Here is a 26,062-nt window from a genome sequence, read left to right on the forward strand (position 1 = left end):
GACGTGTAGCAAGCGGGGTGCGGTGAGGCGGGAGCGCGCCACTGCCCGCCATTACTGACTGAATACTACGCAACACATTCCTCGCACACAACCCTCTGGTTTTGTATATAAAAAGACCTCGCTTCGCTGAAGTGTTTCCACGAGCTGCGCTGCGCGAGGATAGGTGAATGAAGTGTTTCTGGGTGGATCAACTATTTCTTGTTGTTATTCTGTCCCGGCAGCGAGGGGACAAAAGTAGTACAGTTTAATAGAAGAAATGTTGTGTCACATTCATTATAGTAACATGCTTATTAGGTGACCAATTATAGAAGGGGCTTAAAACGACCACAAAAATGCATGTTTGGCAAATTTTAATCCTTTAAACTTACGGCTGAAAGAGTGAAGGTCACAGCTTATTAGATCCACCCAGCACCCGATCAGCACCGCCTCGCCGCGAGTGGTTAGTATTATGAGGATTTGTATGGACATGCGCTCATTACATCAACTCTGTAGCGTCACCGGATCGCCTCGCTCGCGCCTATCCACGCTCGGTGATAGCTCGCTGCTCGTACCGGTACCGCTCCGCGTCCCCACCCTCATATTACATAATAGACCACTGGGAAATTCGTGGCCCACGCGAGGTCCACTCGTCAACGCGGCGTTTTGGGCCACCTGTCGACAACGAGTGGACGCTGATTGTCGAGGCGGTGCTGGTCGGGTGCCGGGTGGCTCTAGTGACCTTGACTCGGGAGAACGTAACTATAACGACCAGTGGCAAAAAAAGTTGATCGACCCTTCTATTGGTCCATTTTATATACTTCGGTATGTCATTGGGGACAAAGTAAAACCGATTATCTACCACACATAATACGCATATCTATCTGCACGTGTAGTTTTAATTTCATACAATGTTTCAACGAATATGGAAAAAAAAAATAGAAATAGGCAAAATTTGCCACATATAATTATCCATACGCAGATTTCCACTATCCCCGACGACAGATCATAAATCAAACAAAGTACAGTTATGTTACACGTACTTTACTAAGAATTGAACTTTTGTCCAGCACAGCACAAAAATCAGATCTCTTCAGTCACACTTGTCTTGTTGTTCAATGTCACGTACATGTTCGACAAGTCCACTTCTTCTTTAACCACTACTATTTTAGCCAACTCCTTCGTTAATCGCTGCATGGTATATAAATTTGTTTCGTTAGGATGCTCTTTAAACAATTTCTCGAGTCTCTGAAATTCTTCATTTACACATTTCATACACGCTTCATACTGTTCTTTCAACTCGGTTTGTGGTGTATCTTCACTAGCAAAATTAATATTAACACTATTTTCATCTTCGTAATATGTCTCAGAACAATCTTGGTCTTCCATTTTAATTGAGCTGTCATGGGCGATGTTTTCATCTTCATGATTTGTCTCCAAAGAATCTTGCACTTCTTTTTTGATTTCGGGATTATAATTTTCTTCACTTTCCATAGATGATAGGCACGACCTTGGTCTTTCATCGTCGATCGCAGTTTCCTCTATCTGTAGATCATTTATGTCTTCAGACTTTATTGTTGTGCTTGTATCTCCTAATATTTTTAGAAATATGTTTCTTTCGTTGTAATCCAATGAAGAAAATAATGCAAATTTATCGTCATTAAGCATTAATAGGGCGCACAAGTGGTCGCATATTCGTCCTATTTTGCCGAGACTGCAATCGCAGCACATCGTATCTATGTTGATCTGTTGAACCTGCCCTCTATTTAATCCATCTTGTATATGGTATTCGTCTGTATCTACTTTTCTAACATACTCAGAATTAATGTCAATTTTTGTTTTCGCGATAAATTTTGAATAGACGCTCATTACGTTGCCGTCTCTATGTGCTTGTAAAATTTTATTATAATGACTCTCTATAACATTAGTTACGACGTCCAGCATCGCAGGCAAAATATCTTTAAAAGGCTTGCATAGCTCTAAAATGAACTCTTTCGTAAAATTAATAATCGCGTCATTGAAACCGTCGCATAGCTGATTATCATCTATCCATTGCTTGCGATTCACCCAAATAAAATTAATTTTATCTAAACATTTGTCCGGCAGACTGCGGGAGATCAAGATATCGTGAACTAGCATAGCCTCGTTCAGAGATTTTGTAAAAATGAGGGACTTAATTAACACAATTGTTGACAAAGGTTCGGGTTTTATAACAATTCCATCGTCACAAATCCATCGCCAGAAGTCTTTGCATAGTGAATATCGATTCAGTATTATAATTGAATTGGGAAATACTAAAGTTAATGCTTCTTTTATCATCGAATCGTCGTCGTGCAGCAGTACTTTAGGCTCGAAATTAATACCAGTAAGAGTTTGTATCGCTATCTTGACCGTTAAGAATATTTGGAGGTATATCTCTTTGTTGAGCTCTGTGAATGTGGCGCATGCTACAGGTAATGAGCCTATCATAGATGGCACGTACAGGACTAGAGTAAAAGGCGCTCCATGGTCCAGGGTCGCGTCTATCAAAACTCGTTGCAAGCCTATATGGGCTATCACTCGTTTCATCAAAGGTGTCATAATGACGACATATGGAGGGTTGTCGTTATATTTGATTGTGTGCCCTATTTTTTCCAATGTTTGCATCTTCTTGATCATAACCTCATTGACGTTTATTTCTTTCCTGTTCCATCGACGGCTATATAAGTACTGGATTCGTTGTATTGTAGGGTTAAAGTTATAATCGGCCAGCTTCTCGCTGTCTGGTCCATACATATCCATGAGCCGCAGAACGTTGTAGCAACTAGCAGCCATCGCCGTATATCCTTCATCGAAGAATTCGTAGAATGCGGATTTGTTATAAGAACAGACTTTTTTAAGGTTTACTACATTGAGTACTTTTATTGAATGCGAGTGCTCACATTCAATGGCTATGGTCATGTTTAGACCCTCCTGGAAATGGGGGTCTTTTACCACAGCATCATTCCCGTTATTTGTTATTTTGAAATTTATAGCCGCTTTGCAGTGCATGTTTCGCGCCTGTTGCTTACCAGTGCTTGCGCCCAAATGGCAGGCGTAAGTTTTCCTGAATACGAAACATTTGACCGCAGGATAACAGATCCGTACCACCCAAGCAGTCTTCGTGAAATAAGAAAACTGGTTTATCCAGTTTTTTGCGTGTTCTTTATAGTAATCGGCGGGTTGATTCTCTTCGACTTTACATTTTATAAGCACGTTGAACTTCTCAGGGGAGTCGTATTCGAATTTAATAAATTTCGCTTCCTCCGATATTTCCTTCAGGAAATCTTTCAATTGTACACTTGTATACATTTTGCATGGTACAAATCGTGGTAGCTCGCATTTATCTCTTGATTGTTGCCATAGGGATTCATTGTTTGAAGAACAGTATAGGTAACCTAAAACAAATCACATATCAGGCATTAAAAAATATTTACTCCAAGTTAGTAGATTGCTTGGACCATGTAATTTGTGGGTTTGTCGAATCTTTTGTTTGTCTTTGACTTTTTTGGAATTTGTCACGAGCTTTTCGATGAAGGAAAACATCGTGAGGAAACCTGAATACAGCAATAAGTTCTATGGTACGTGTGTGGGAAGTTCCCAATCCACACTGGGCTCTGTGAAATTACAGCTCAAGCCCTCTCATTCTGAGAGGAGGCCTGTGCCCAACAGAAAGAAGACCAAAGGAAGAGGAGAATATGTTTGAAAGCTATATAATATTATATTGTGTTATCAAGTTTAGAGATTGCAGCGCTGGTCTCTTTTTCTGGTTTTTCTGTGCATCCATGTCTCAGTTTGTATTTTCGATATGGTTTCACGGGATACCCGTAAAAGTAACAAATTTGGAGTTGAAATAAAAAATACAAAAAGACTCCAAAATACCAATCATAATTTGATTGCTTAGTAGCGGCATCTCTTGTCTGCGTGAGCGGTTGGTTCCGAAAGAGTATGACGTCTCTCGATGAGAGCGGAACATAGATGTCGCTAGTGCTGCTGCATAAGTAGAAGATAAGTAGAAATAAGCAACCTGAGATATGTATGCATGGGAAAAATTCGTGTCTAGATTCCTGTCCAGCGGTGGTGTAGGGGTTATAGCACGCAGCACGGATTGCTGAGGACCTGGGTTCGATTCCCAGCGCTGGTCTCTTTTTCTGGTTTTTCTGTGCATCCATGTCTCAGTTTGTATTTTCGATATGGTTTCACGGGATACCCGTAAAAGTAACAAATTTGGAGTTGAAATAAAAAATACAAAAAGACTCCAAAAAAACAATCATAAAAAATCAGTAGGCGATTTCAGTTTCGAAGTTGTCAAATTACACAGAATATGTTTTGTTATCTAACAAGTCAAATTCATCATCAAGCAAAGCACGTGTACAATCAAATTTCTCTATGCATACTTTGCCTAGCCAGCCAGCAAAATACACAACTGAACAATCCTCCAGAGTTACTGCTTGTGATGTTACATGTTCATCATCGGGCACGGCCCCAGTTGCGTGCGAAACAGCTGGAATAGGCGGGGCATGGGAAGGTACCGCTGTCGACGTCGATGGGCCAGCATTTGACACCAGAGTCGATGCTGTTGATGGTTGTGTTTTGCTGCTGAACTTCTGCTGACGTCAACCAAAAGTTATCATCATCTGAGTCACAATTTGATTTATCTAATTTTATCAAATTATTCAACAAATTTGATCGAAACATTGCTAGGAATCTACACACTATACCTTACCTTCTGATGAAGAAGGGATTGGGGAATGTGGTGAGATAGCCATATTTTCCTCTTCTTTATAATGTTTAGGTAATGCTTTTTTAGTAATCCGTGTTCGTCTTCCACCTTGATTCTGAACAAATTTCTCATCGAAATGTTCCAGGCACAGATATCTATTACGTAGCTCATTGTGGCTTAAATGTGTAATGGTCATGTTCCCTAAAACATAAAATTATGTGTACATCAACAAATAAAACACAATATAATGGTCCTTGTCTAACTATCTAACTAAAACCACTTAAGGTTTAAGATTTCATTATCTACACACACAGACAGACGTAGACACAGACAGACATAGCAGTCAAACTTATAACACCCCTCTTTTTGCATCAGGGGTTAAAAATAAAGGAGTTTATTTGAAAGGCTTATTTTAAAATACTAATAATAAAAATTAAAGATGTTTTGTAAATCAGCTTAAATACTCGTAAAAAACTGCATTAAACTGTCTTATATCTTTTATTTAATATCCAACAGTAGTCTTAAAAAGCATTAGCATTATATGTAGCAAGTGTAAATTTTCATTAGTGTGCATTTCATGTCATTGGAGTTTTAAGGAATTTCATTAGTATTATTTTAGTCTCATTAACGTGACCGTAAACCATTTATCAGTGATTTTGAAGAAACTTGTTTTATTATCATTTATTTATTTGTTTTGAATCATAAAATCTAAAAAACCAAAAAATTACACAATAATTCACAAAGTGAAATTTACCCAGTACTCTAATTCAAAATCAAAATTCAAATCATTTATTCAGTAAATAGGCCGCAATGGGCACTTTTACACGTTATTTTTTAAAGTACCAGCGCTTTCGGAAAGACCATCATTGCCAAGAAGAATGCGCCACAAGAAACTTGGCAGAAAGTCATTTTTTCCACATAAAATAATTACAAATAAAATACTTAAAAACATATAATGTACTTATCTACCTATGAACGTTAAATGGAAAAAATAACTTACCACAATTAGACAACCAAACTTGTAGCCGTGTGGGATCTGCGGAAGGGAACCGGAACATAGGTTTTTGATCCGAAGTGTTATTACACATAAAGTATGCACATTTAGTCGGAGCCATTTTTGTTGTTCAGGTCAGTTTTTACATGCCAAGTCGTCGTATTTAGATCCAAATATCGTCCATGACAATTAACAGAGTCGGACCTGCAATTATTGTGCCAAAGTCAAATAAACTGTTTTATATTGACTTTGACGTAATAATCCTAAAATGGCCAAATTGAATTTGGCTTATTCACATTTTATAATTTACAAAAGTTAATGGTAGTGCCATCTTTTGCGTTTTTTAGTATTAAATATAGCATGTAGGGGTTGGTAGGCCATGCTATTATGGAAAGAATTAACATGTCATAGGTAGTAAGGAATAAATCTTTACATGTATGCTAAATTGAATAGGTAGGTATCTGTTTTTGTTGCACTTTTTCGAGCTCCTCCGTTAGAATACAAACAATCAACTTGATGAACTTCCTCTCGTTTCGTCGATAAAATACACGTCAAAAAGTGCTTTGTGGCCTTTTGCAGCATTACGGTTTTAAATTTTGGATGGACTTACGTAATAGTCAGAGCCTCACGAAATTTAGTTATTATCACTGAGTTATGAATATAAATTACGCTCAATAACAAAGTCTGTTTTGAGGTTATGTTTTCGCGAATCGTCAAAAATGACAGTTCCCTGCGATTCTTCGTAGTCTGAATTGTTCGATTTAACAAAATAATCAAATCTTAACGCGACACTTATTTAAGTATATTTGTTGTAAAATGTTTGTTATACAATTTCACCATTTACGTTAGTCTGTTTGAGCGATCAATCGCAATGGCGGACGCGACCGTACCGTTAGAGGTGCGACGTATTTACTGGAATAGGTTTTGGCTTGGACGCGTGAGTACGCGTTCCCGCCCGCGATTCTTTTTAGCGTACCAGTATTTAGGAGTACGGCGCATGACAACGTTCCGCTAACTTGAAAATAAGCATTTATTTACACTTTTTAACTGAAAAAATTATAAAAATTGCTGACAGTCCTAAGCCTGTATAAAGCATGACGGGAGTTTTTAGTCGGTATTTAATTAATTTAATTTAAAACTAAAAAAATATTAAGTGTGAAGACTGTGACGTGAAATTCGAAATTCGGTAGTTCGATAGGTATTCTTAAAACTACTAAAACTAGTACGATGTATACGTTATCACGGGAGCGCATTTACGGGAATCATTTTGTTTACGCAATGAGTCAAATTGAGTCAATTGAGTTAAGTACTCGTAGATACTCGTGGACCTAGTCTTTGGATCTAGTCTTTTAGTGGACGCTTACTCGCAAGACTCAGTCCGCGTTTTGCCTAGTACGTTTCAGCTCTAGTACCGTATTGTTTTGTTTATGCTCTACGCAGCGACTTGTCAGTGTGACCACTTTTTGTCGGAGAAATCTACCAAAGATGAGACCAAAATCTACCAAATCTACTACTATAATTTTACGATTAATTTTATTTTGCTGTGCCAATGTTAACGTATTTGTGTGTAAAATATAAAAATAACCTAACCATATTAGGTAAGTACATACATTGTTGTCCCTGCGGAAATACTACTAAAAGAGTAGGAATACAGCTCGTAGCCTCGAGTGTAGTTAATGTACGTCCCGGAATGTACGACTTAGTAATGCCTTAGTCGTATAGTGCCTTTTTTATTTTTATTTTAAACAAGCATCCGTCAAAAAAAGATTGAATAGATTGCTATCCTAATTTTAGGGCGTGTATTATTAGGTTGTACGTACATTCAGTGACGTATATTGCACATAGCGCTATAAGTACAACGAAATGCAAAACTCGAACTGAGCTCGAACTTCGTATGTTGCCGTCCTGCTTACGCTTATGCCGCGAGTGAAAGGGACGGTGCGGTAGGAACTTCGATTTGCGAGTTTCGTAGTGGCCCTCAGTGGCCTTGTCGCGATGTGGGGTGAACGACCGCGCTACGACTTGATTTGTTCGAAACAGCTGTTTGAAAAAACATTGTTTGGCGCGGATTTTTATAATAATAATATAATAATAATTTATTTTATTCGGGTATAACCCAATACATCGTAAATGTAAAACTAAAATGTAAAAAATAAAAGTAAAAGTAAAATAGAAAAGAACACAGAAAAAATCAAATTCCTATTTAAATATATACAGGGTCCAGCTCGACATCCACAGCCTGTCATGTGACGCTCCTATTTTCGGATCGATGCACGATAGCCCAATGTCTTAGACAGATCTAGAACGCAGTATTGCAAAGAAGTTCGTGTATGAAATAAATAAATAAAAGCCTGGCACTCTCGCGTCCGCAAACATGCTCTTGGCGCTGCAAAAGCGCGGGAGCCTGAGCAGTATGCGGAAAGCATCGTTATACTGCACGCGCAGCGCGCTGATCGCACGCTTAGTGTATTTTGTCCACTACTGACAAGTGCATTGGCAAAATGCTTTTAACAAAGTCACTTTTACAGCGTTCGAACAGCGCGAGAACCTACGCGCGAGCATATTGCACCGCACCGCGCTGCCTTCCTATGTCTTCGTCGTCTGTCCGTCTGTAATTTAACACAATTGTCCCAGATACAATTGTGCAGGTGGTAGGACCTTGTGCAAGGTCCGCCCGGATTGCTACCACCATCTTGCTCGCTAATCCTGCCGTGAAGCAGCAGTGCTTGCACTGTTGTGTTTCGGCGTGGAGAGTAAGACAGCCGGTGAAATTACTGGCACTTGAGGTATCCCATCTTAGGCCTCTAGGTTGGCAACGCATCTGCAATACCCCTCCTGGTGTTGCAGATGTTTATGGGCGGCGGTCTTCTCTTACCATCAGGATATCCACTTGCTCGTTTGCCATCCAGTCGAATAAGAAAAAAAAAAAGATACCTGAAGCTTTCCACAACCCGCACTTGCATAAAGGGGTTTTTGAATGGGCTAAACATTTTGTTGTTTATGTCGCATTGGTGTAAGATGTTCTGCGGAGTTTTAAAAGGCGCGGCCACATGGAAATCACTCGACGCTCGTTTCCAACGTCAAATCTGGTCACGTGACGTATAGGGTTAAAGCTGAAAATGTTGAGGCAAAAACATTGTTATTTTTTTTTTTCGTTCATTCACTGTTTCTTTTATTTGTACCACTGCCACGACTGCTACTAAATGAGATTAGAAATCAGCTCCCAAGACCGAGATCATGCCTGCATGCAGCCATCTTGTCGCTGCTGCTCGACGCGGCGACTTGACGCTACTTTTTTGAGTCTGCTACGATTACAACTGAAGGGTCCACGGAAAGAACATGTCTAGTCAGTTTTTTTTAAATTGAGCTTTTAATTTCAAAATGTAGAGCTCATAAAGTACTATGACACCACTGAATTAAATAATCTGAAACAAAATAAGATCTATTTTTTTTATCTTTTAAATAAATGGTAACCATAGTAATTGTTTGTGATGACTAACTTTCAAACCGCTATAACGTTCATTCCGTGGACCCTTCAACTACATAATTACAGTATTTACTAAAATAACGTTTTTGGGATACAAAATGTTGGCTCAATAAAATCGATTATGTAGTTGTTATTTTTAGGTGTGGGTTAATTTAAACGTATTGTATGTACGTATCAAGCCCCATTTAGAACGATGTATAAGAACTTGCATTACAACGCAGACTATGGAGGAACAATGAATTCAGAATCAGAATTATTTATTTGTAAAACATTCAGTTGATCTATATCTTGCTAAAAAGCAAAATTTGTGTGACATAATATATCAAGGGGCGATTATTCGTGCGTTTCATCTGCCTTATTTTTTTGGACACAATTTTACGAATTGCCTGTAGATTTTAATTAAGTTTTCGATTATTTGGAGTTCCGTATTTCTATCAGATAACTAGAAAAGCCGTGGTGGCCTAGTGGTTTGACCTATCGCCTCTCAAGCAGAGGGTCGTGGGTTCGAACCCCGGCTCGCACCTCTTGAGTTTTTCGAAATTCATGTGCGGAATTACATTTGAAATTTACCACGAGCTTTGCGGTGAAGCAAAACATCGTGAGGAAACCTGCACAAACCTGCGAAGCGATTCAATGGTGCGTGCGAAGTTCCCAATCCGCACTGGGCCCGCGTGGGAACTATGGCCCAAGCCCTCTTGTTCTGAGAGGAGGCCTGTGCCCAGTAGTGGGACGTATATAGGCTGGGATGATGATGATGATGATGAACTAGAAAAGTGTATCAGAATCTAGAATATTCGGTTCGGCCATTTTGTACAGAAGTGTGCAGAAAAATCAGACGGTTGAAGCGGTCGAACAATCGCCCTAACATGTATATTACTTGGTACAAATTTGTAAACCGTTTGTTTGTGGGCAATAGGGGCGTGTTCCAGTCGCTGGTCGAGAAGCACTTCCCGGCGCCCGACCGCGGCCGCATCAACCGGCTGCTCGGGCTGGAGGCGCCGCAGAAGGTGGCGCCGCACCCCGCGCCGCGCCCCGCGCTGCCCGCCGCACGCAACGGCGCCGACGACGCACACACCAGCAAGAGGAAGCGTGAGTAAAAAAAATAATTAAAATGTTATCCGTTTATTTCTTTTCTTGCCAAATCGTCCGGGGGCGAGGAAACACGTATATAGCACACTTCTACGTATTGCAGCACACTCATGTCAAAAAAATAATAGCAGGATAAACTTCATTAACTTAAGATTGGTTTTTTGGAATCTTTTTGTATTTTTATTTCAATTCAAAATTTTTACTTATACGGTCATCCCGTAAAACCTAAATTGAAAATAAAAACTGAAATATACTGATGAGTCAGTGGTGTAGCGGTATAGTACGCGGTACGGATTACCGAGGACCTGGGTTCGATTCCCAGTGATGGTCTTATTTTTCTGGTTTTTCTGTGCATTTATATTTCAGTTTGTATTTTCAATTCATTAACTTAGTTCGTTCATTCGTTCAGTTCGTTTGTGTCCCATCATTACCCTCGTGCCTAGTAACGGTTTGTTATTATTCTGTCTGTCATTTACGTTATAAATTATATCTGATAGGTGATAATTTAGTTTTCTGGTAGCGTAAATTGATGATTAAATCACTTACGTGTTATAAGAAACACCGTCTTTTGTAACGCTAGTCATTGCTGACCTTTTTTGCACGAAATAACTACACCATACACCATTTTCTATGGGCACCGTTCACCGGTACACCTATGGACAATCAAAAATGACAACCTGTCGCGGCCAACTTTGGTTTTCATAAACGATCATGGCCAAATTGCCATATAGCATTGGCAGAGGGGGAAATAGATGCAAAGGCTCATCCCGTCTTTAATTATCTAAGGTTTATTTCAATAATAAAAAAATCTTCCGCTTAGACTCTAATCTTAATATTTAAAGATTTTTAGCGAATCTAATTAATAATCCTAATAATAAGTCAAAATTTATAACAACCCATTGATAAGTCAATGACGGGGGGTAAATGATATAAATTGTATGATGTGGTATAGTACTTACTAAGGCAGTTGTCTCACCGCCGGCGAGGAAACGATTGGCTATCGACCTATTTTCTCCCTCAAGAAGCGAACAAAAGATATAAGATCCTGTGTGAGTAAAAGAGACATATATATTAATAGTTGATCGCTGGCGGTTCACACTGCCGGCGAGAATTCGCTCTTACATCTTTTGCCGCAGCGACAAGAGCTATAAAACTCGCTGAGCAATAAAACTAGCTCAGCGATACTCGCTCAGCGCTGTTATCTTGGCGGCCGCCCGGCTCGAGCGAGTGGAGCGAGTAATCGCCCGTCGTGCTCGAACACTCGCTTTTCGCTGCTCGCCCACTCGTTTCTAGTTACTCGCTCTGCTCGCTTCTCGCTCATCGTCGGCAGTGGGACAAGTGCCTAAGTTAGTCGAGTCTGTTTACCTACACTTGTAGAGGTATCTGCACGCTCCATATTACGCTGGCTGGCAATTTGCAGCTGTGCAAGGCAAAAGTAAATACGCTGCTATTAACCCAATGAGCTACATCTTTCGCGTACACTTTTAAATACTTAATATTAAAAAAAAAGGTTTTTTTTCCAAATCAATCTAACAGAATGCATCCTTTTCGATATGTATGTTATTCATTGATTTTATCTCTTGTCGATAGCTAAAAGCATGTTCTACTTTAAGATTATTAAATTAATTGTTGTACTTGTACTCGTATTTTATCATGGCGCAGTATATTGAATTTACTAGATAAATGGTACGCTTTGTGTCTCTGTACATTTATCTATTTACATGTGTTTCTACAAATTAATTAATTACCTACTTGTTCGATAAATGCATGATCGAGTTCTTAGTGTGTTATGTATGTAATGAAATGTGGATCTTAAAAACCAAAGATCCATCATACAGTATCGATAAGAACGAGTCTTTGCAATATTGATACCTAATATATGCATATAGTGATACTAATCAAATCACCTATAGAGAAACTACCGCATTCGACATCGCGCTAACGAAGTTTCTCAACTCGGATGCGTTACACCTTCCAACTCTCTTTTTCGGACTTCGGCCCCAAGGCATGCCATCTGCTTGGAGTCTACTTGGTAGTCTACTAATAGTAAAGTACGGTTATTATTAACGTGTATCACCTGCCCACAGTGACAGCGCGACAGCAAGTGAACATGGCGGCCAAGCGCGCGCGCGGCGGCTCGTCCTCCGACGAGTTCATCCGCGGCTCCGAGGACGAGGCGGAGGCGGAGTCGGCCGACGAGCGCCGCCGCTCCGACTCCGAGAGCGACTCCAACCCCTTCCGCGCCGGTTCCGGCTCCGATAGTGACACAGGTACGGTAAAAATAGAATGTTAATGTCGCGAGGGACGGGGCAGTTTTCTTTGTTTTCCTGAGATTCAAATGAGAAAAAATAAAATATTTTTAATACAAGCTTTTATGCAGACTGTACTTTTTACTGACTGTACGTGCATTGTCATCCAAACTACATTTCCGTACCAAATTTCAACTCTATACCATAAACCATTGAGGAGTTCCGTCCTGCAGAGACCATTTTGCCTGGACCTCGCAGGGTGTCACTGCCAGATTATTGCATTGTCACCAGATTTACACAAGTATGCCAAATTTTAGGTCAATCCGACTACTGGAAGTGTGTCAAATTCAACTTGCAAAATTTGACCGGCACATACATACATAGTTACATCATACATTGCAAGTTAAATAAAAGCTTGTAAAAAACTGATCTTTTGTTTCGAGTTTTGAATGACATTAGCAATCTAGTTTAAGCGAAGCTTGAACACACCCGGCACACCCTTTGTGCTTTCATCTATACGAGGCGTTTTAAAAATCGGGAATATTCCAGCAGAAAGTTTGGTTATTCTTAGGGAATGAATATACTTTTTTTTTGTGTTCCCGTACAAGTCAAGGCGTGATGACATTTTGAATGAAACATTTTGATGAAAGCCTTTACAGAGGTGTCCATGCAGTCAACTAACTGATCCATCCGCTGAATATATATTAACAATAATTTAAAATAGTCCTGCAGCTACGATATTATCGAAATAATCTGAAATAAATCCACATTTCGCTAATGAAACCAACCATCTGTACTTCTAGAACCCTGGATGAGAAAGAAGAAACCGCTCAAGAAGAAGAAGAACGCGTCACCAAAGAAGAAGCCTTCCACGACTCAGGACAAGATCGAGAACATGTTCGAGAGGAAAAACAACGTCGCGCCCAACGCCACGGTCACCGTGACGGCGCCCGGCGGGCACAGTCTCACCGGCACGCCGGTCGGCACCAACGGACTCTACTTAGGTAACCATACTTTCCTGACAACTATTTTTCAAGTTTCTAGATAGCTTTTGATGACAAAGAACACTCTATACTTGGTTTGGCTAGGTATTTAACTGTAAACAAACTTCAGCTGCCAGATTTGGTACATTCAAAGATTTTATAGTACAGTAGAACCCCGATTATACAAGCTCGCTTTATCCGGGGTCGCGATTATCCCAGTTGCGTGGGTAGTTCGGTTTCACGCGTCCAATGCTCGCGCGGCGAGGCGTCTGTCCGATCGAGTGACGGCTGATTGAGATGGGGGCGGAGGCGGGACGTGCGCTCGCCTCACTCAATGGTTTTTAAGTTACTGATTACGCAAATAAAACTCAATTTGATTAAAAATATAATTTTATTTCGGAGTAGTTTGATAAAGTTCGTAATATCCGAGTTTTTGATTATCCGAGGTCGGCTTGGTCCACAATAGCTCGGATAATTGAGGTTCTACTGTACATTGTGTCTTAAGGCCGGTAAATAAGGAATTATGAATGACAGTCTATTAGAAGCCCGAAGTCGAAGACTGAGGGCTTTAATGAGTCGATGTTCGTAATTCTAGTACCGCCCGTGCGACATACAATGTTTTTCATCACATTTGCGAGTAAAATTGTATATTTGTACAGCGAGGCCATAACGTTGATATTTGATGAAAAAATAAATACTTATCGTTGTGAAATGAAGTAGTGATTTTACTACTAGATTTTGAAATTTCGTATAACTTTGAAATCATAAAGGTGACTGAAAATTCAGTTTAAATGTGATAATACTTTAGGGTTGATCTGTAGGTGGTATAGAGTTATTCCAAATGAGAAATAGGCTTGCAATTTGACTCTATTTATTATTATCTGACAAGTATATGTTATGTACTTGACTCCTTTTATTACTAGCAGGTTACATGTTAGTTTCCGGTGGCGAGCGAGAGACTACTGAGCTAGCGCGTGTTAGTCATATCGCAAGCTAAGCCATCCTTTGTCCCTACAGTAATATGAAGCCTGGTTGAACACGAAACTCTTTCAAGTGCGCAATATAGGTATTTCAATAGTGAGTGTTGTGTGACAGGTCCGGCGCGCAACCAGCCGCCGCCGCGGTCGGCGATAGAGCGCGCCTGCAGCATGAAGGAGGAGCTGTTGGCCGCCATCGAGCGCCTCGCCAAGCGGCTGCCGCCCAACACGCTCGACCAGCTGGTGGACGAGCTCGGCGGCACCGAGAACGTGGCTGAGGTAACTGCCCGCACTGCCCGCTCCACGACACTATCATGTTACAGAATTGGAATGTATGTTTTTCTTTGGGGTGAGGTCAATCGTCTGAATAAAGGTATGAATCAAAGTACCCTCCCTCCCCCCTCCTAAATGCTACGTTACACCAAAATGACCATTTCATTTGCCGTTTTCCAAATTAAGTTGCCAGTAATTGGCACTGTCACACTGGCAACTCAGCATGAGAGAGCATTATATGCCAAGAACAACTAATGATTCGAATTTCCCACTTTTGAGGACACTATAGTACGTACTTGTTACAAAAAAACTGTGACGTAACGCGTTGTTTGAAAACCCCTCCCGCCCCTGTAACGCATCGTAACGTTTTACAAGACCCCCCTTCCCCACAAACGGCGTTACGTAATACTTGGACCTTCCCGAAAATTGAATTTCGTGTCGTTCCGTCCCTCTGACACTTATACTATTTCATACAAGAGTGAAAGGGACAATAATACGAACTTCGATTTTCTGAATTCGGAGTAGGCCCTCAGATCTAATGAATAATGTTTTCCCATCGTATTTTGTCGGATAAGTTCGCATTTATCTTGCATTCTCAGTTAGCTTCAGTAAGTTACAGCAAGTTAGTTGAGAGAACAGGATAAATAAACATTCACTACATCTATTTTCCGAATGCAGCCCGTTTTCCTAAATGTGTGTCCAACTTCGGACTCTAGTTAGGAAACTATCGCCTCATCCCCCCCGCTTTCCCCCCAGATGACAGGGCGCAAGGGGCGCGTGGTGCAGACAGAGGACGGGCAGATCCTGTACGAGAGCCGGTCGGAGGCCGACGTGCCGCTGGAGACCCTCAACCTCACCGAGAAACAGCGCTTCATGGACGGGGAGAAGGACGTTGCCATTATATCAGAAGCCGCCTCCAGCGGTATCTCTCTACAGAGCGATAGAAGGTCAATTACAATTTTAAAATATCTATAAGCGCTAAAATTTGTGTGGATTTTTGTGACTGGAGTTTTTAACTCATGCGGAAATTCGTCAGTCATTCATGGTTTATAATCACGACTAATACAGAAGTATATTTTTATCCTAGACAATTGAGTCGACCCGCAGAATGGAGAAATAAAATATTGGGCACTATCAAATCGAGTCAAATGCAACATCTGAAAAAGTGCGTCAACATCGTCAGCATCAATTAGAAATAACTATCGACCTTTGGCGTTACCACATGACAAAACAATTATCGTAAAATTCATACTTTTATCGAGCTGCGAGGTCGATGAACGAACTGTGACAGCGTTATGAGGATCTAGATCTGTACCGATTAAACCTGCTGCAGTAAGAAACCAGCTTCAAATTTCTTTGCTCCTCATCCCGGGGCTCAGTCGCCTCTTTGATTTTCTGTTTTTGTTCAAAATGTTTCTTTTTGTTTTCCATTTAGTTTATTTTTGTGTTTAATTTGTTTCCATTTCTAATGTGTTCACATCGTATTATCTGTGGAAACCTTTAATTGGCTCTATTGCCACATGTTCTCTATTCCACCTGTATTAGTTAATTTAAGCTGTTGGTTTTCCGAATAAAATAAAATAAAATAAAATAAACATTTCAAACTGTACGCGGTGGAATCTGTATGTCACAGTGATACAAATTTGCGAAGCCTTATGTGACACCAGGGTGCCGGAGAGAATCTGTAATAAATAGTTATTTGAAATAGGGGACAATTGCTTCTTAGATGAATAGAAATTGAGTTCTTATGCCTCAAAATAGGCGACGATGTTTTTTCTATAGTTTGTATATGAATATAATTATGTTCAGGGCGCGGAACCAGCGGCGGCGTGTTCACATCACGCTGGAGCTGCCGTGGTCCGCCGACAGAGCCATACAGCAGTTCGGTAAGTAAATTGTTGGTTTATTCTGGAGTTACGAGGTAAAAGAACAACTTAAAATTGCTATCTTTGAATTAAGTGGTGTCGAAACGTATGGAACTGCCAACCACAACGAACCAACGTTTTTTTTATTACTCTTGTCTTGGCCCTTGCAAGCGGCCCTAAGTGGTATATGTTTGACTAGCTGTGATTATGGTTGTTTACGAGTTTCATAAATAGCAAAAAGTATGAAATAAAAAAAATAAAAACCCAACTGCTTGAAAAAACTAGAATTTGTTAAATATGTACCTAACTTAGAGTTCAACAGTCGGGACCCATTACCGAGAATTTTAGAGCTGACTACGATTTTGAATGGGAGCTGACTGTTGGACTTTAAGTATCACTGATTCAACACCAGTAGACTTGTTTTCAGCGGTCGCGTTTATTGATTTTTAAAACTTTAATTTTCTATTCGACCAGGTCGCACCCACCGGTCGAATCAAGTGAACGCGCCGGAATATATCTTCCTGATCTCTGACCTGGCGGGCGAGCGCCGGTTCGCGTCCACCGTGGCCAAGCGGCTCGAGTCGCTCGGTGCGCTCACGCACGGCGACCGCCGCGCCACCGAAACTAGGGATCTCAGCCAGTTCAACATCGATAACAAATACGGTAAAACAACCCCACAATAAATATAAATTAAACCAATTTTCTTAAAAATGTCCGTAAAAGTTGACATTATTCTTTACATATCAGAAGGTGAAGTGCATAGTTTATGGTCAGCTAAAAATTAAAAAGTTAAAAAGATTGCAGGCGCGCTAGCTCGAGAATAATGAATTAGCGCGCCTGCAATCAGTCATTTTTTTTTTTTTTTAAGTTAAAAGACATGGTAATGTTGGCACAAGTCGCATACAGCAAGTCTAATGGCCGGTATCAGATATTTTGTTGGAACTCCGGACTTTTTCTATTGGGTCTGAAATAGCTTGTGGTGTTTTCGGTGGAAAAATACACCTGCAGTTTATTTTTAATGAAAAAAGGCGGGAAAGCATAAGAAAAATATTGGAATAACATTAAAATTAACAATATATTTTCAGAAATGTTTATTCTATTTCAGAATTATTCACCATTTTTGAGAAAAGCTTTATATTAGTCTTGGCTGGAATAGCAATTGCTGGCTTCGTATTAGTTAAACGGACTCGCAAGCTCGTCCGTTTAATACTCATACTCAGCCAGCAATTGCCTACTTCCAGGCCACGACAATAATCTACTATTATCTGCACAATGAACAATTTTTTAAAGGCACGAAACCAATTTAAGTACGTTTGCACGCATAAAATCTTGAGCAGGATTATTGTTCGGCCCCGTGATCACTGTCGTCACTATTATAAAATCTGTATAATTTAACTTATATCGCTGTTTGCACATCACTATATTTTATTTCGATCCAATTTATGAAAAGTGTAAGCAAAGACGCCATTTATCCGACCACAGACATTAAATGATGTGAAAACCTAGAACCTATTGCAAAATAATTAATCTGTTCAGTAAATCGATTAATTTATTAATTAATTGAATAGATCAAAGTATTTTTGTCTATTTTATTATTTACATTACTTGATTTCATTCCGAAGACTGTTTATTTAAACAGTAAAAGCAGTATATGTTTTTTAATATTAAGGAAAGTAAATAAAACTCGCTATTCATCCGCGCATTAATCGATTTTTAAAAGTTTTTAAAATGTCAAATTTTCCACCATCTCTACGTTAGTCTATGCTCCTACAGATTATACACATGTATCAATCAAGAAATAACGTTAGATTTGGACGAAGATTTTTCAAATGAAAAATTAATATTGAAATCAAGTGAATTTTGGTGAAAAAGTGATTAGACATCTAGTTAAAAGACACGAATTATAGATAAATGAGTTATTGATTCGACCCAGTGAGTTCTTTTACAATAATTTTGATGAAATCGGTTTGTGTACACTTTTAATAAATTGGATAGGCATAACGTATAATATCGGCGATACACAACAGATGGCCTAGTGGTCAGAGAACCTGACTACGAAGCTTGAGGTCCCGGGCTCGATTTCCGTGTTGGGGCAGATATTTGTATGAAAAATACGCATGTTTGTTCTCGGGTCTTGGGTGTTTAATATGTATGTATCTATCTATATAATTATATTTATCCGTTACATAGTACCCATAACACAAGCTTTTCTAAGCTTACTTTGGGACTAGATCAATTGGTGCGAATTGTCCGTGATATTTATTATTTATTTATTTATTTAATACAATCAAATCGTGTCCAGGTCGAACGGCGCTGGAGGCGGTGATGAAAGCGATAATGAAATACGAGACGCCACTCGTGCCGCCGCCTCGGGACTACAACGGCGATTTCTTCCAGGTATATTATCACATTGCTTATAAAACAAGTAAGATCTGTAAACTGAATGACGCGAGTGGAACTCCACCCTGGAGAGTGAGAATTTCGAACGAAGCCTGTGACGTTTACGCAAGTTGGTGATTGGTTATTTGAGTGTTATGTTTGTTGCAGGATATCGCCAGTGCTCTGGTTGGTGTAGGGCTCATAATAAACAGCGAATCTGCGCCGGGCGTGCTCTCTCTAGACAAGGTGAGTACACACTTTGACGCTACAATTTTGATAGTTATTATTCTATTTTTTTTTTCACGTCTTCTTCAGCTTCTTCAATTAATCCATGTTGCTCTTGTGCGAGTTTAAAAATAAAATCTCGTTGTACAGGATTACAACAATATGTCCAAGTTCCTGAACAGGATACTGGGCATGCCGGTAGACCTGCAGAACAGGCTCTTCAAATACTTCACCGACACGCTCACCGCCGTCATGGAGCAAGGTAAGGGCTCACCTTAACAAACTTGCAGCTTGCAAATCAGTTTTGTTTGTCTGATTCGAATTCAGAGCATTTATTGTCTTAACACGCTTGAAATCAATGAAAATTAGAACAAAACAAACAGAGACGGCATCACATTTATCCATCAAATAAATTTAATCGATGGATGGTGAAACAGAGGGTTAGTGTAATATCGAAGTAATATTTTCCGGTGTTTACTCTGTATTGGTGTTAGGATGAAGTTGTATTGTGTTGTTGCAGCGAAGCGCAGCGGTCGCTTCGACCTGGGCATTCTGGACCTGGGCAGCGCGGGAGAGTGCGTGCGGCGCGTGCGCTGCGTGCGCTACCTGCGGCGACACGCCACCGGCACCGCGCCCGTGCAGCTGCACACCGTGCACTCTGAGGTAACTAAAGGCCCCCCCCCCCTCCTGCAGCTGGGCAGTGCGTGCGGCGCGTGCGCTGCGTGCGCTACCTGCGGCGACACGCCACCGGCACCGCGCCCGTGCAGCTGCACACCGTGCACTCTGAGGTAACTAAAGGCCCCCCCCCCTCCTGCAGCTGGGCAGTGCGTGCGGCGCGTGCGCTGCGTGCGCTACCTGCGGCGACACGCCACCGGCACCGCGCCCGTGCAGCTGCACACCGTGCACTCTGAGGTAACTAAAGGCCCCCCCCCTCCTGCAGCTGGGCAGTGCGTGCGGCGCGTGCGCTGCGTGCGCTACCTGCGGCGACACGCCACCGGCACGCGCCCGTGCAGCTGCACACCGTGCACTCTGAGGTAACTAAAGGCCCCCCCCCCTCCTGCAGCTGGGCAGTGCGTGCGGCGCGTGCGCTGCGTGCGCTACCTGCGGCGACACGCCACCGGCACCGCGCCCGTGCAGCTGCACACCGTGCACTCTGAGGTAACTAAAGCGATTTCTTAAAAAAGGATTTGTTAAAAAACTTTCTGAAACTGATTAGTGCACTTAACTTAACTTAATATAACTTTACTAAACTCGGCATTTTTCTTTCTCGCAGCGGGGCATGGAGTGGACAGACGCGCTAGAGAAGCACTCTCTCCTCACAGGCCCCAAGGAAGGCTTCTACTTGTCGCTGACGGCACGCAACAACAAATACACGGCCGTGCTGTGCTGTGCCACCGCGCAGCCCCACGCGAGGGCCAAGCTTACCAAGAAAGAGCAGATGTATCAGATATACAGGTGAAGGAGACCATTGCATTCTAAGCTTGCCATCCTATCTTTATATAAGGTCGGTGAACCCGACAAACGCCATCAGCAGTCTTTCTCCGCTAATCTGGCTAAAATCTTGTTTTCCGTTTCATATCTTTGCTTAGTATGACTAAGGAAATGATCGGGTAAAAGAAAAGAAAACGAGCTTACGCACTGGGGAACTTAGGTTTTTTGTTATTTTATATTTCCCACCCAACCAATTTCCCTTTTCCTCTTTTTTGGCTTACGCGGTGGATCGGGTTATTCCCACCTGTTACACCAATTTGTTACCATGGTACAGGTAGGATTTTTTTAACACATGGGAAAAATGTTCCCAGTTAGTTGGTACCATCGAGTACTTAGTGGTAACAAATGGGGAAAAAAATCCAGCTGTTACCACTAGTAACAAATTGGTGGTTAACTGGTGGGAATAACCCAGTGGATCGCGGTATTGGTGTCTTCTGGTTTTTGGAGATCGTCAGAACATTGCCCTCTATGCCTTCTAATTCTTTTACATCCCACTGTGATTGTAGGTTCACAGTGGTTTCAAAATGTAAGGTCGCCGTTTAGAGGTTGACTATGAATGCAAATGTAACAAACAGTTTTCTGAAGTCTTTTGTTCACAAAGTACTTGACGACAGGCAAGGACGTAAAACAGCGCTCTATAAATTACCTTGCAAGTTTTCTGAATAGTTCAGTGAAATCGTCGAGGACTGCTGTCATTTTGCTTGGTCACATCATGCAAGCACCACTGTCACTATATCGAGCCTTGTCTTCTAGACCTAACACGGGTTCTCAACTCCGGCTGGAGTCTTGGCTGAGATCGAGAAGAAATACAAGCGCGTGACGGCCGAGGAGGCCGAGACGTCGTGGCGTGCGCAGCACGAGGCTCGCGCCGCGTCTGCAGCCACGCCTACTGGCGCGCCAGCTGCCGGAACGCCGCCAACTGCGAGGTCAGTACTGCCCAATGATGAGGCCCAGACGTCGTGGCGTGCGCAGCACGAGGCCTCGCGCCGCGTCTGCAGCCACGCCTACTGGCGCGCCAGCTGCCGGAACGCCGCCAACTGCGAGGTCAGTACTGCCCAATGATGAGGGCCGACACGTCGTGGCGTGCGCAGCACGAGGCCTCGCGCCGCGTCTGCAGCCACGCCTACTGGCGCGCCAGCTGCCGGAACGCCGCCAACTGCGAGGTCAGTACTGCCCAATGATGAGGCCGAGGCGTGGCGTGCGCAGCACGAGGCCTCGCGCCGCGTCTGCAGCCACGCCTACTGGCGCGCCAGCTGCCGGAACGCCGCCAACTGCGAGGTCAGTACTGCCCAATGATGAGGCCCAGACGTCGTGGCGTGCGCAGCACGAGGCCTCGCGCCGCGTCTGCAGCCACGCCTACTGGCGCGCCAGCTGCCGGAACGCCGCCAACTGCGAGGTCAGTACTGCCCAATGATGAGGCCCAGACGTGGCGCGCGCAGCACGAGGCCTCGCGCCGCGTCTGCAGCCACGCCTACTGGCGCGCCAGCTGCCGGAACGCCGCCAACTGCGAGGTCAGTACTGCCCAATGATGAGGCCCAGACGTGGCGCGCGCAGCACGAGGCCTCGCGCCGCGTCTGCAGCCACGCCTACTGGCGCGCCAGCTGCCGGAACGCCGCCAACTGCGAGGTCAGTACTGCCCAATGTCGAACGCGCTGGCGTTCGCGATCGCATTCACCAACTCTTTCGACCCTCGTCTTACACCGTGTGACAGAAAGAAGATGTAAAAACGATTATGGTTCCAAGTCTAGACTCCTGTCCAGCGATGGTGTAGGGGTTATAGCACACAGCACGGAATGCTGAGGACCTGGGTTCTATTCTCAGCGCTGATCTCTTTTTCTGGTTTTTCTGTGCATCCGTGTCTCAGTTTGTATTTTCGATATTACAAAAAAGTACTGCTTGAAAATTAGCATTCATTTTCATTACAAAGATACACCGGAACAACCCGATCGCCATATACTTTGAAGTGCAAAATGGGAATTTCGTATCTTGCCGTTCCGCTGACGCTAATATTTAATAAGAGAAAGAGAGGGACGATACGATACGAACTTATATGCCTTCTTGATCGTCATCATCATCCCAGCCTATTTACGTCCCGCTGCTGGGCACTGGCATCCTCCCAGAATGAGAGGGCTTGGGCCGTAGTTCCCACGCGGGCTCAGTACGGATTGGGAACTTCACACATACCATTGAATTACTTCACAGGTGTGTGCACGTTTCCTCACGATATTTTCCTTGACCGTAAAGCTCGTGGTAAATTTGAAATGTAATATCGCACATGAATTTCGATTAACTCGTTCGGTGCGGGCCGGGGGCCGGGGTTTGAGTTTGAATCAGTTAGCCATCGCGGATCATGTAATATGTTGTATGTATTATGTGTGTGTGTATGGTGTCAGGTGGGCCTGCGGCTGCGCACGTACCACGTGCTGTCGGGCTCGGTGCTGGCGGTGTGGGCGCGCGTCGAGGGCGTGCTGGCGCAGCGCTCGCAGCTCAACAAGATGCAGGTCGTGCGCATCAAGACCGACGAGGGACTCAAGATCGTCGGTCAGTCACCACGCAACACACCACACAACACAACACACAACACACCACACCACACATTTATTTATTCAAGAACAATATAAAGGCTGACCAGGAATATAAAAAACCTGACGCGAGGGCAGCACTTCTGCGTTTTATATAGCAACATTCTTTACGCTTACTATACGATACCTATCAGTCATATTGACACATTGTGAATTATTTTCCTTCAAGGCTCCAGGCGCATAAAAAATACGACGCGCAATCAACGTTAAACTTTGACAGCAATAGACAGATGACATTTGAATTTATTGTTACCAGTGCAAGAAATTCGTTCTATTGGCTTTCCGCAATATGGCGAGGTTTTTTATAATCCTGGTCAGCCTTTACATTGTGTTCTATAGTATATACTGTCGGGCTAAGAGCACTGCATCACCAGGATGCCGTGCTGGCATCGCCGGCGACGCAAGCATAGCTACCTCTGACGCCAAAGATCGCCAAACAGAGTAGCCATAGCTACTCTTCAGTCAGTGATTACCGGCCAAAATAACGATAGTTACTACTGTTGACAGTTTACTGAAAAATGAACAACTCCACTGTTAAAATGTTTTATGGGTCCGTGCGGATTTCTGCACCAATTTGTTCCACAAAAGAGTTCATCTATTTCACTCATAAATTTCAAAAAACTCAGACGCGCACGTTCTCTTGTCGTTCAGTCCATAGGCGCTCCAATTAATTTACATTAAGAAGGACAGAATATTGATACGAAACTGTCGATTCCCAGTCCCAGTTGTACTTTTCTGGTTATCAGTGCGTTCACTATAATTTTGAAGAAAAAAAATAGTAATTAAGAATATACCTTTCATTTCCCAGGTACGATGATCCCAAAGAACTGCGTGGAGCCCCTCAAGGAGACGCTGGCTTCTGACGCCGTGAACGTCACCGAACAGGTGTTCGACACCACCGACACGCTCAAGTGAGCGCCGACAGTTCCTCTGCCGCCGGGACCTGTCCAATTACAAGCAATGACCGAGAAGTTCAATACGAAACCCTTACAGACACCCACTAGGCCACTAGTGATTACCACTGGTACCTAAGAGCTGCCACAGGCAACCAATGACAAGTGGCCTACTGCAGCTTTAAGAGATGTAAAACTTTACTGCAAATAAGTGTCAATTTTCCTTTAGACCCTTGCTTAGATCGAAGCTTTTAACAATTCGAACTAAGTTGGCGTGGCCTAGTCAATACTCGCTGATGACTTGTCGAACTAATCATATTTTTATGTAAAGTAATTGGACTGAGTTCCCAGGCGTTCGGTTCGGGACCATGCTGAGCTCGTCGCGAGACGGGTGTGGTCCGTTGTGATAAGACCCGGCCGCGGCTGGGTGTAGTCAATTAAAGGGATGCTTCGACTGATTCATTTCACTGTACAGTCTTATTGTGTTCAACGCCAGGCGACGAGTTGCGCTGCTTACACCTAGTTGGCTCAAAATCGTTCGAGCAACATATGTCGCAGAACATTAACGACAATAAAAGAAAGGTTTAGGATGGATGGTCCGTTTCCTAGAACTTTGTATTGTTTAACAATCCCTAATACTTGTCTAAGATTATTCAATACCTACGTAAAGAGGGAATAGTCAGTTACTCAACCAGTGAGCGGCATCTTCGATCTCATCTACACTTACCATCAGGTGAGATAGAGGTCAATCGCTGGTCAGTTTTAATAGCAAAAGTCAGTTCGCTTCCAAACAATAATGCCAATGCATTAGAGTCATGACACCGTTAACCCTGTCATTATATCCCTATAGGCAAACAAAATGGCTGTCAGTCGGTGTTTTCAAACACGATTTCAAAGTTAACCACGAATATAGTTCATTACCCTTCGCTCCATGTATCGTCCAATACCCGTGAAAAGGTAAATAACGATGGGCATTAAGGTCACAGCTCATTAGAGCCAGCCGGCACCAGACCATCACCGCCTCGATATTTCGGCGCCACTCGTTGTCGAATTTCCTAGTAGTCACTATGGCGGCGAGCAGCGGGCTGTCACCGAGTGGTTCATCGCCGTCCGCTCGTGGCTACCTCGCGAGTGAGGCGATCCGGTGACGCTACGGAGTTGATGTAGTAAGCCCAATACAAATCCATATTATGATGAATACTAACCGCTCGAGGTGAGGCGGTGCTCGTCGGGTGCCGGGTGACTGTAATGAGCTGTGACCTTTAGTTTACACAGGCCTTGTTTATTGGACGTAATATTTATTTAATTTATTGACATCTAATTTCGCTGTGAGTTTAATTGAATTTGAAAAAAAAAGGAAATGGATATTATATAATTTGAATATCGTTGCGACAAATGGATAGCTAAGGTCTCAGTCGTAATGTTGCTTGAACGATTTCTTTCCTCACTCAGTCAACTAGGCTTTATACTCCATCCCTCGCAAAGTTGATATTAGGGTGTCATCAGTTATATGACAAACAGTGAACATATAATTTGAGCGTTCAAGTATCTAAGTAAGCGAAGCCAAATTATAACTTGCTTTTTTGACCGGTTTCTATTCTTAAGAGGTATTTTTAAGTCAATAATGAATTGATACAGTCGGCTTCAGATATGTTAGCGTCAGATCTCAAATAAGTAGCGTTTCGTTTTGCATATTTGACATGATTTTATTGTTATTACTGTTTAAGTTAGAATGGAAAAACAGAGACATGATGCGATTACGTGTCGTAAAATATACGGGTTGATAATAGTTTCTGATGTTGGGTCGTGGTTGGGTCTCGTTAAAAACCTTGAAGATAGCAAGAATCAAGTTTGCACT

General features: G+C 42.4%; 2 protein-coding genes across 2 annotated transcripts in view; one reads left to right on the forward strand and one right to left on the reverse strand.

Annotated features, from left to right (window-relative positions):
- The window catches only part of LOC141430973 (protein strawberry notch-like), a 45,926-nt gene extending 20,285 nt beyond the window's left edge, over positions 1-25,641 (forward strand). The window contains 17 exon segments of the mRNA XM_074091883.1: positions 10,115-10,287; positions 12,375-12,557; positions 13,340-13,540; positions 14,615-14,775; positions 15,526-15,716; positions 16,579-16,655; positions 17,109-17,297; positions 18,937-19,031; positions 19,182-19,259; positions 19,389-19,500; positions 19,759-19,901; positions 20,512-20,693; positions 21,483-21,511; positions 21,514-21,590; positions 21,708-21,773; positions 23,123-23,270; positions 24,120-25,641. Coding sequence (XP_073947984.1) covers positions 10,115-10,287; positions 12,375-12,557; positions 13,340-13,540; positions 14,615-14,775; positions 15,526-15,716; positions 16,579-16,655; positions 17,109-17,297; positions 18,937-19,031; positions 19,182-19,259; positions 19,389-19,500; positions 19,759-19,901; positions 20,512-20,693; positions 21,483-21,511; positions 21,514-21,590; positions 21,708-21,773; positions 23,123-23,270; positions 24,120-24,226 — 2,212 coding nt within the window. The 3' untranslated portion in view covers positions 24,227-25,641.
- LOC141430965 (uncharacterized) lies at positions 1,005-6,600 on the reverse strand. The gene is made up of 4 exons (XM_074091873.1): positions 6,322-6,600; positions 5,718-5,915; positions 4,721-4,918; positions 1,005-3,392 (listed from the first exon to the last, which is right to left on the reverse strand). Exons 2-4 carry the CDS (start codon positions 5,830-5,832, stop codon positions 1,060-1,062), a joined length of 2,646 nt encoding a protein of 881 aa, XP_073947974.1. The 5' UTR covers positions 5,833-5,915; positions 6,322-6,600; the 3' UTR covers positions 1,005-1,059.
- Positions 25,642-26,062: the final 421 nt, after the last annotated feature.

This window comes from Choristoneura fumiferana, chromosome 9, assembly GCF_025370935.1.
Source record: "Choristoneura fumiferana chromosome 9, NRCan_CFum_1, whole genome shotgun sequence".
In the NCBI taxonomy this organism is placed as follows: Eukaryota; Metazoa; Arthropoda; class Insecta; order Lepidoptera; family Tortricidae; genus Choristoneura; species Choristoneura fumiferana.

Coding starts and splice junctions, on each gene's coding strand:
- LOC141430965 (XM_074091873.1), bottom strand. CDS start 5,832: ATGGCTCCGACTAAATGTGCATACTTTATGTGTAATAACACTTCGGAT. Junction 4,919..5,717: donor AGTTTGGTTGTCTAATTGTG/GTAAGTTATTTT, acceptor TTTATGTTTTAG/GGAACATGACCATTACACAT. Junction 3,393..4,720: donor AATCCCTTCTTCATCAGAAG/GTAAGGTATAGT, acceptor GATTTGTTTTAG/GTTACCTATACTGTTCTTCA.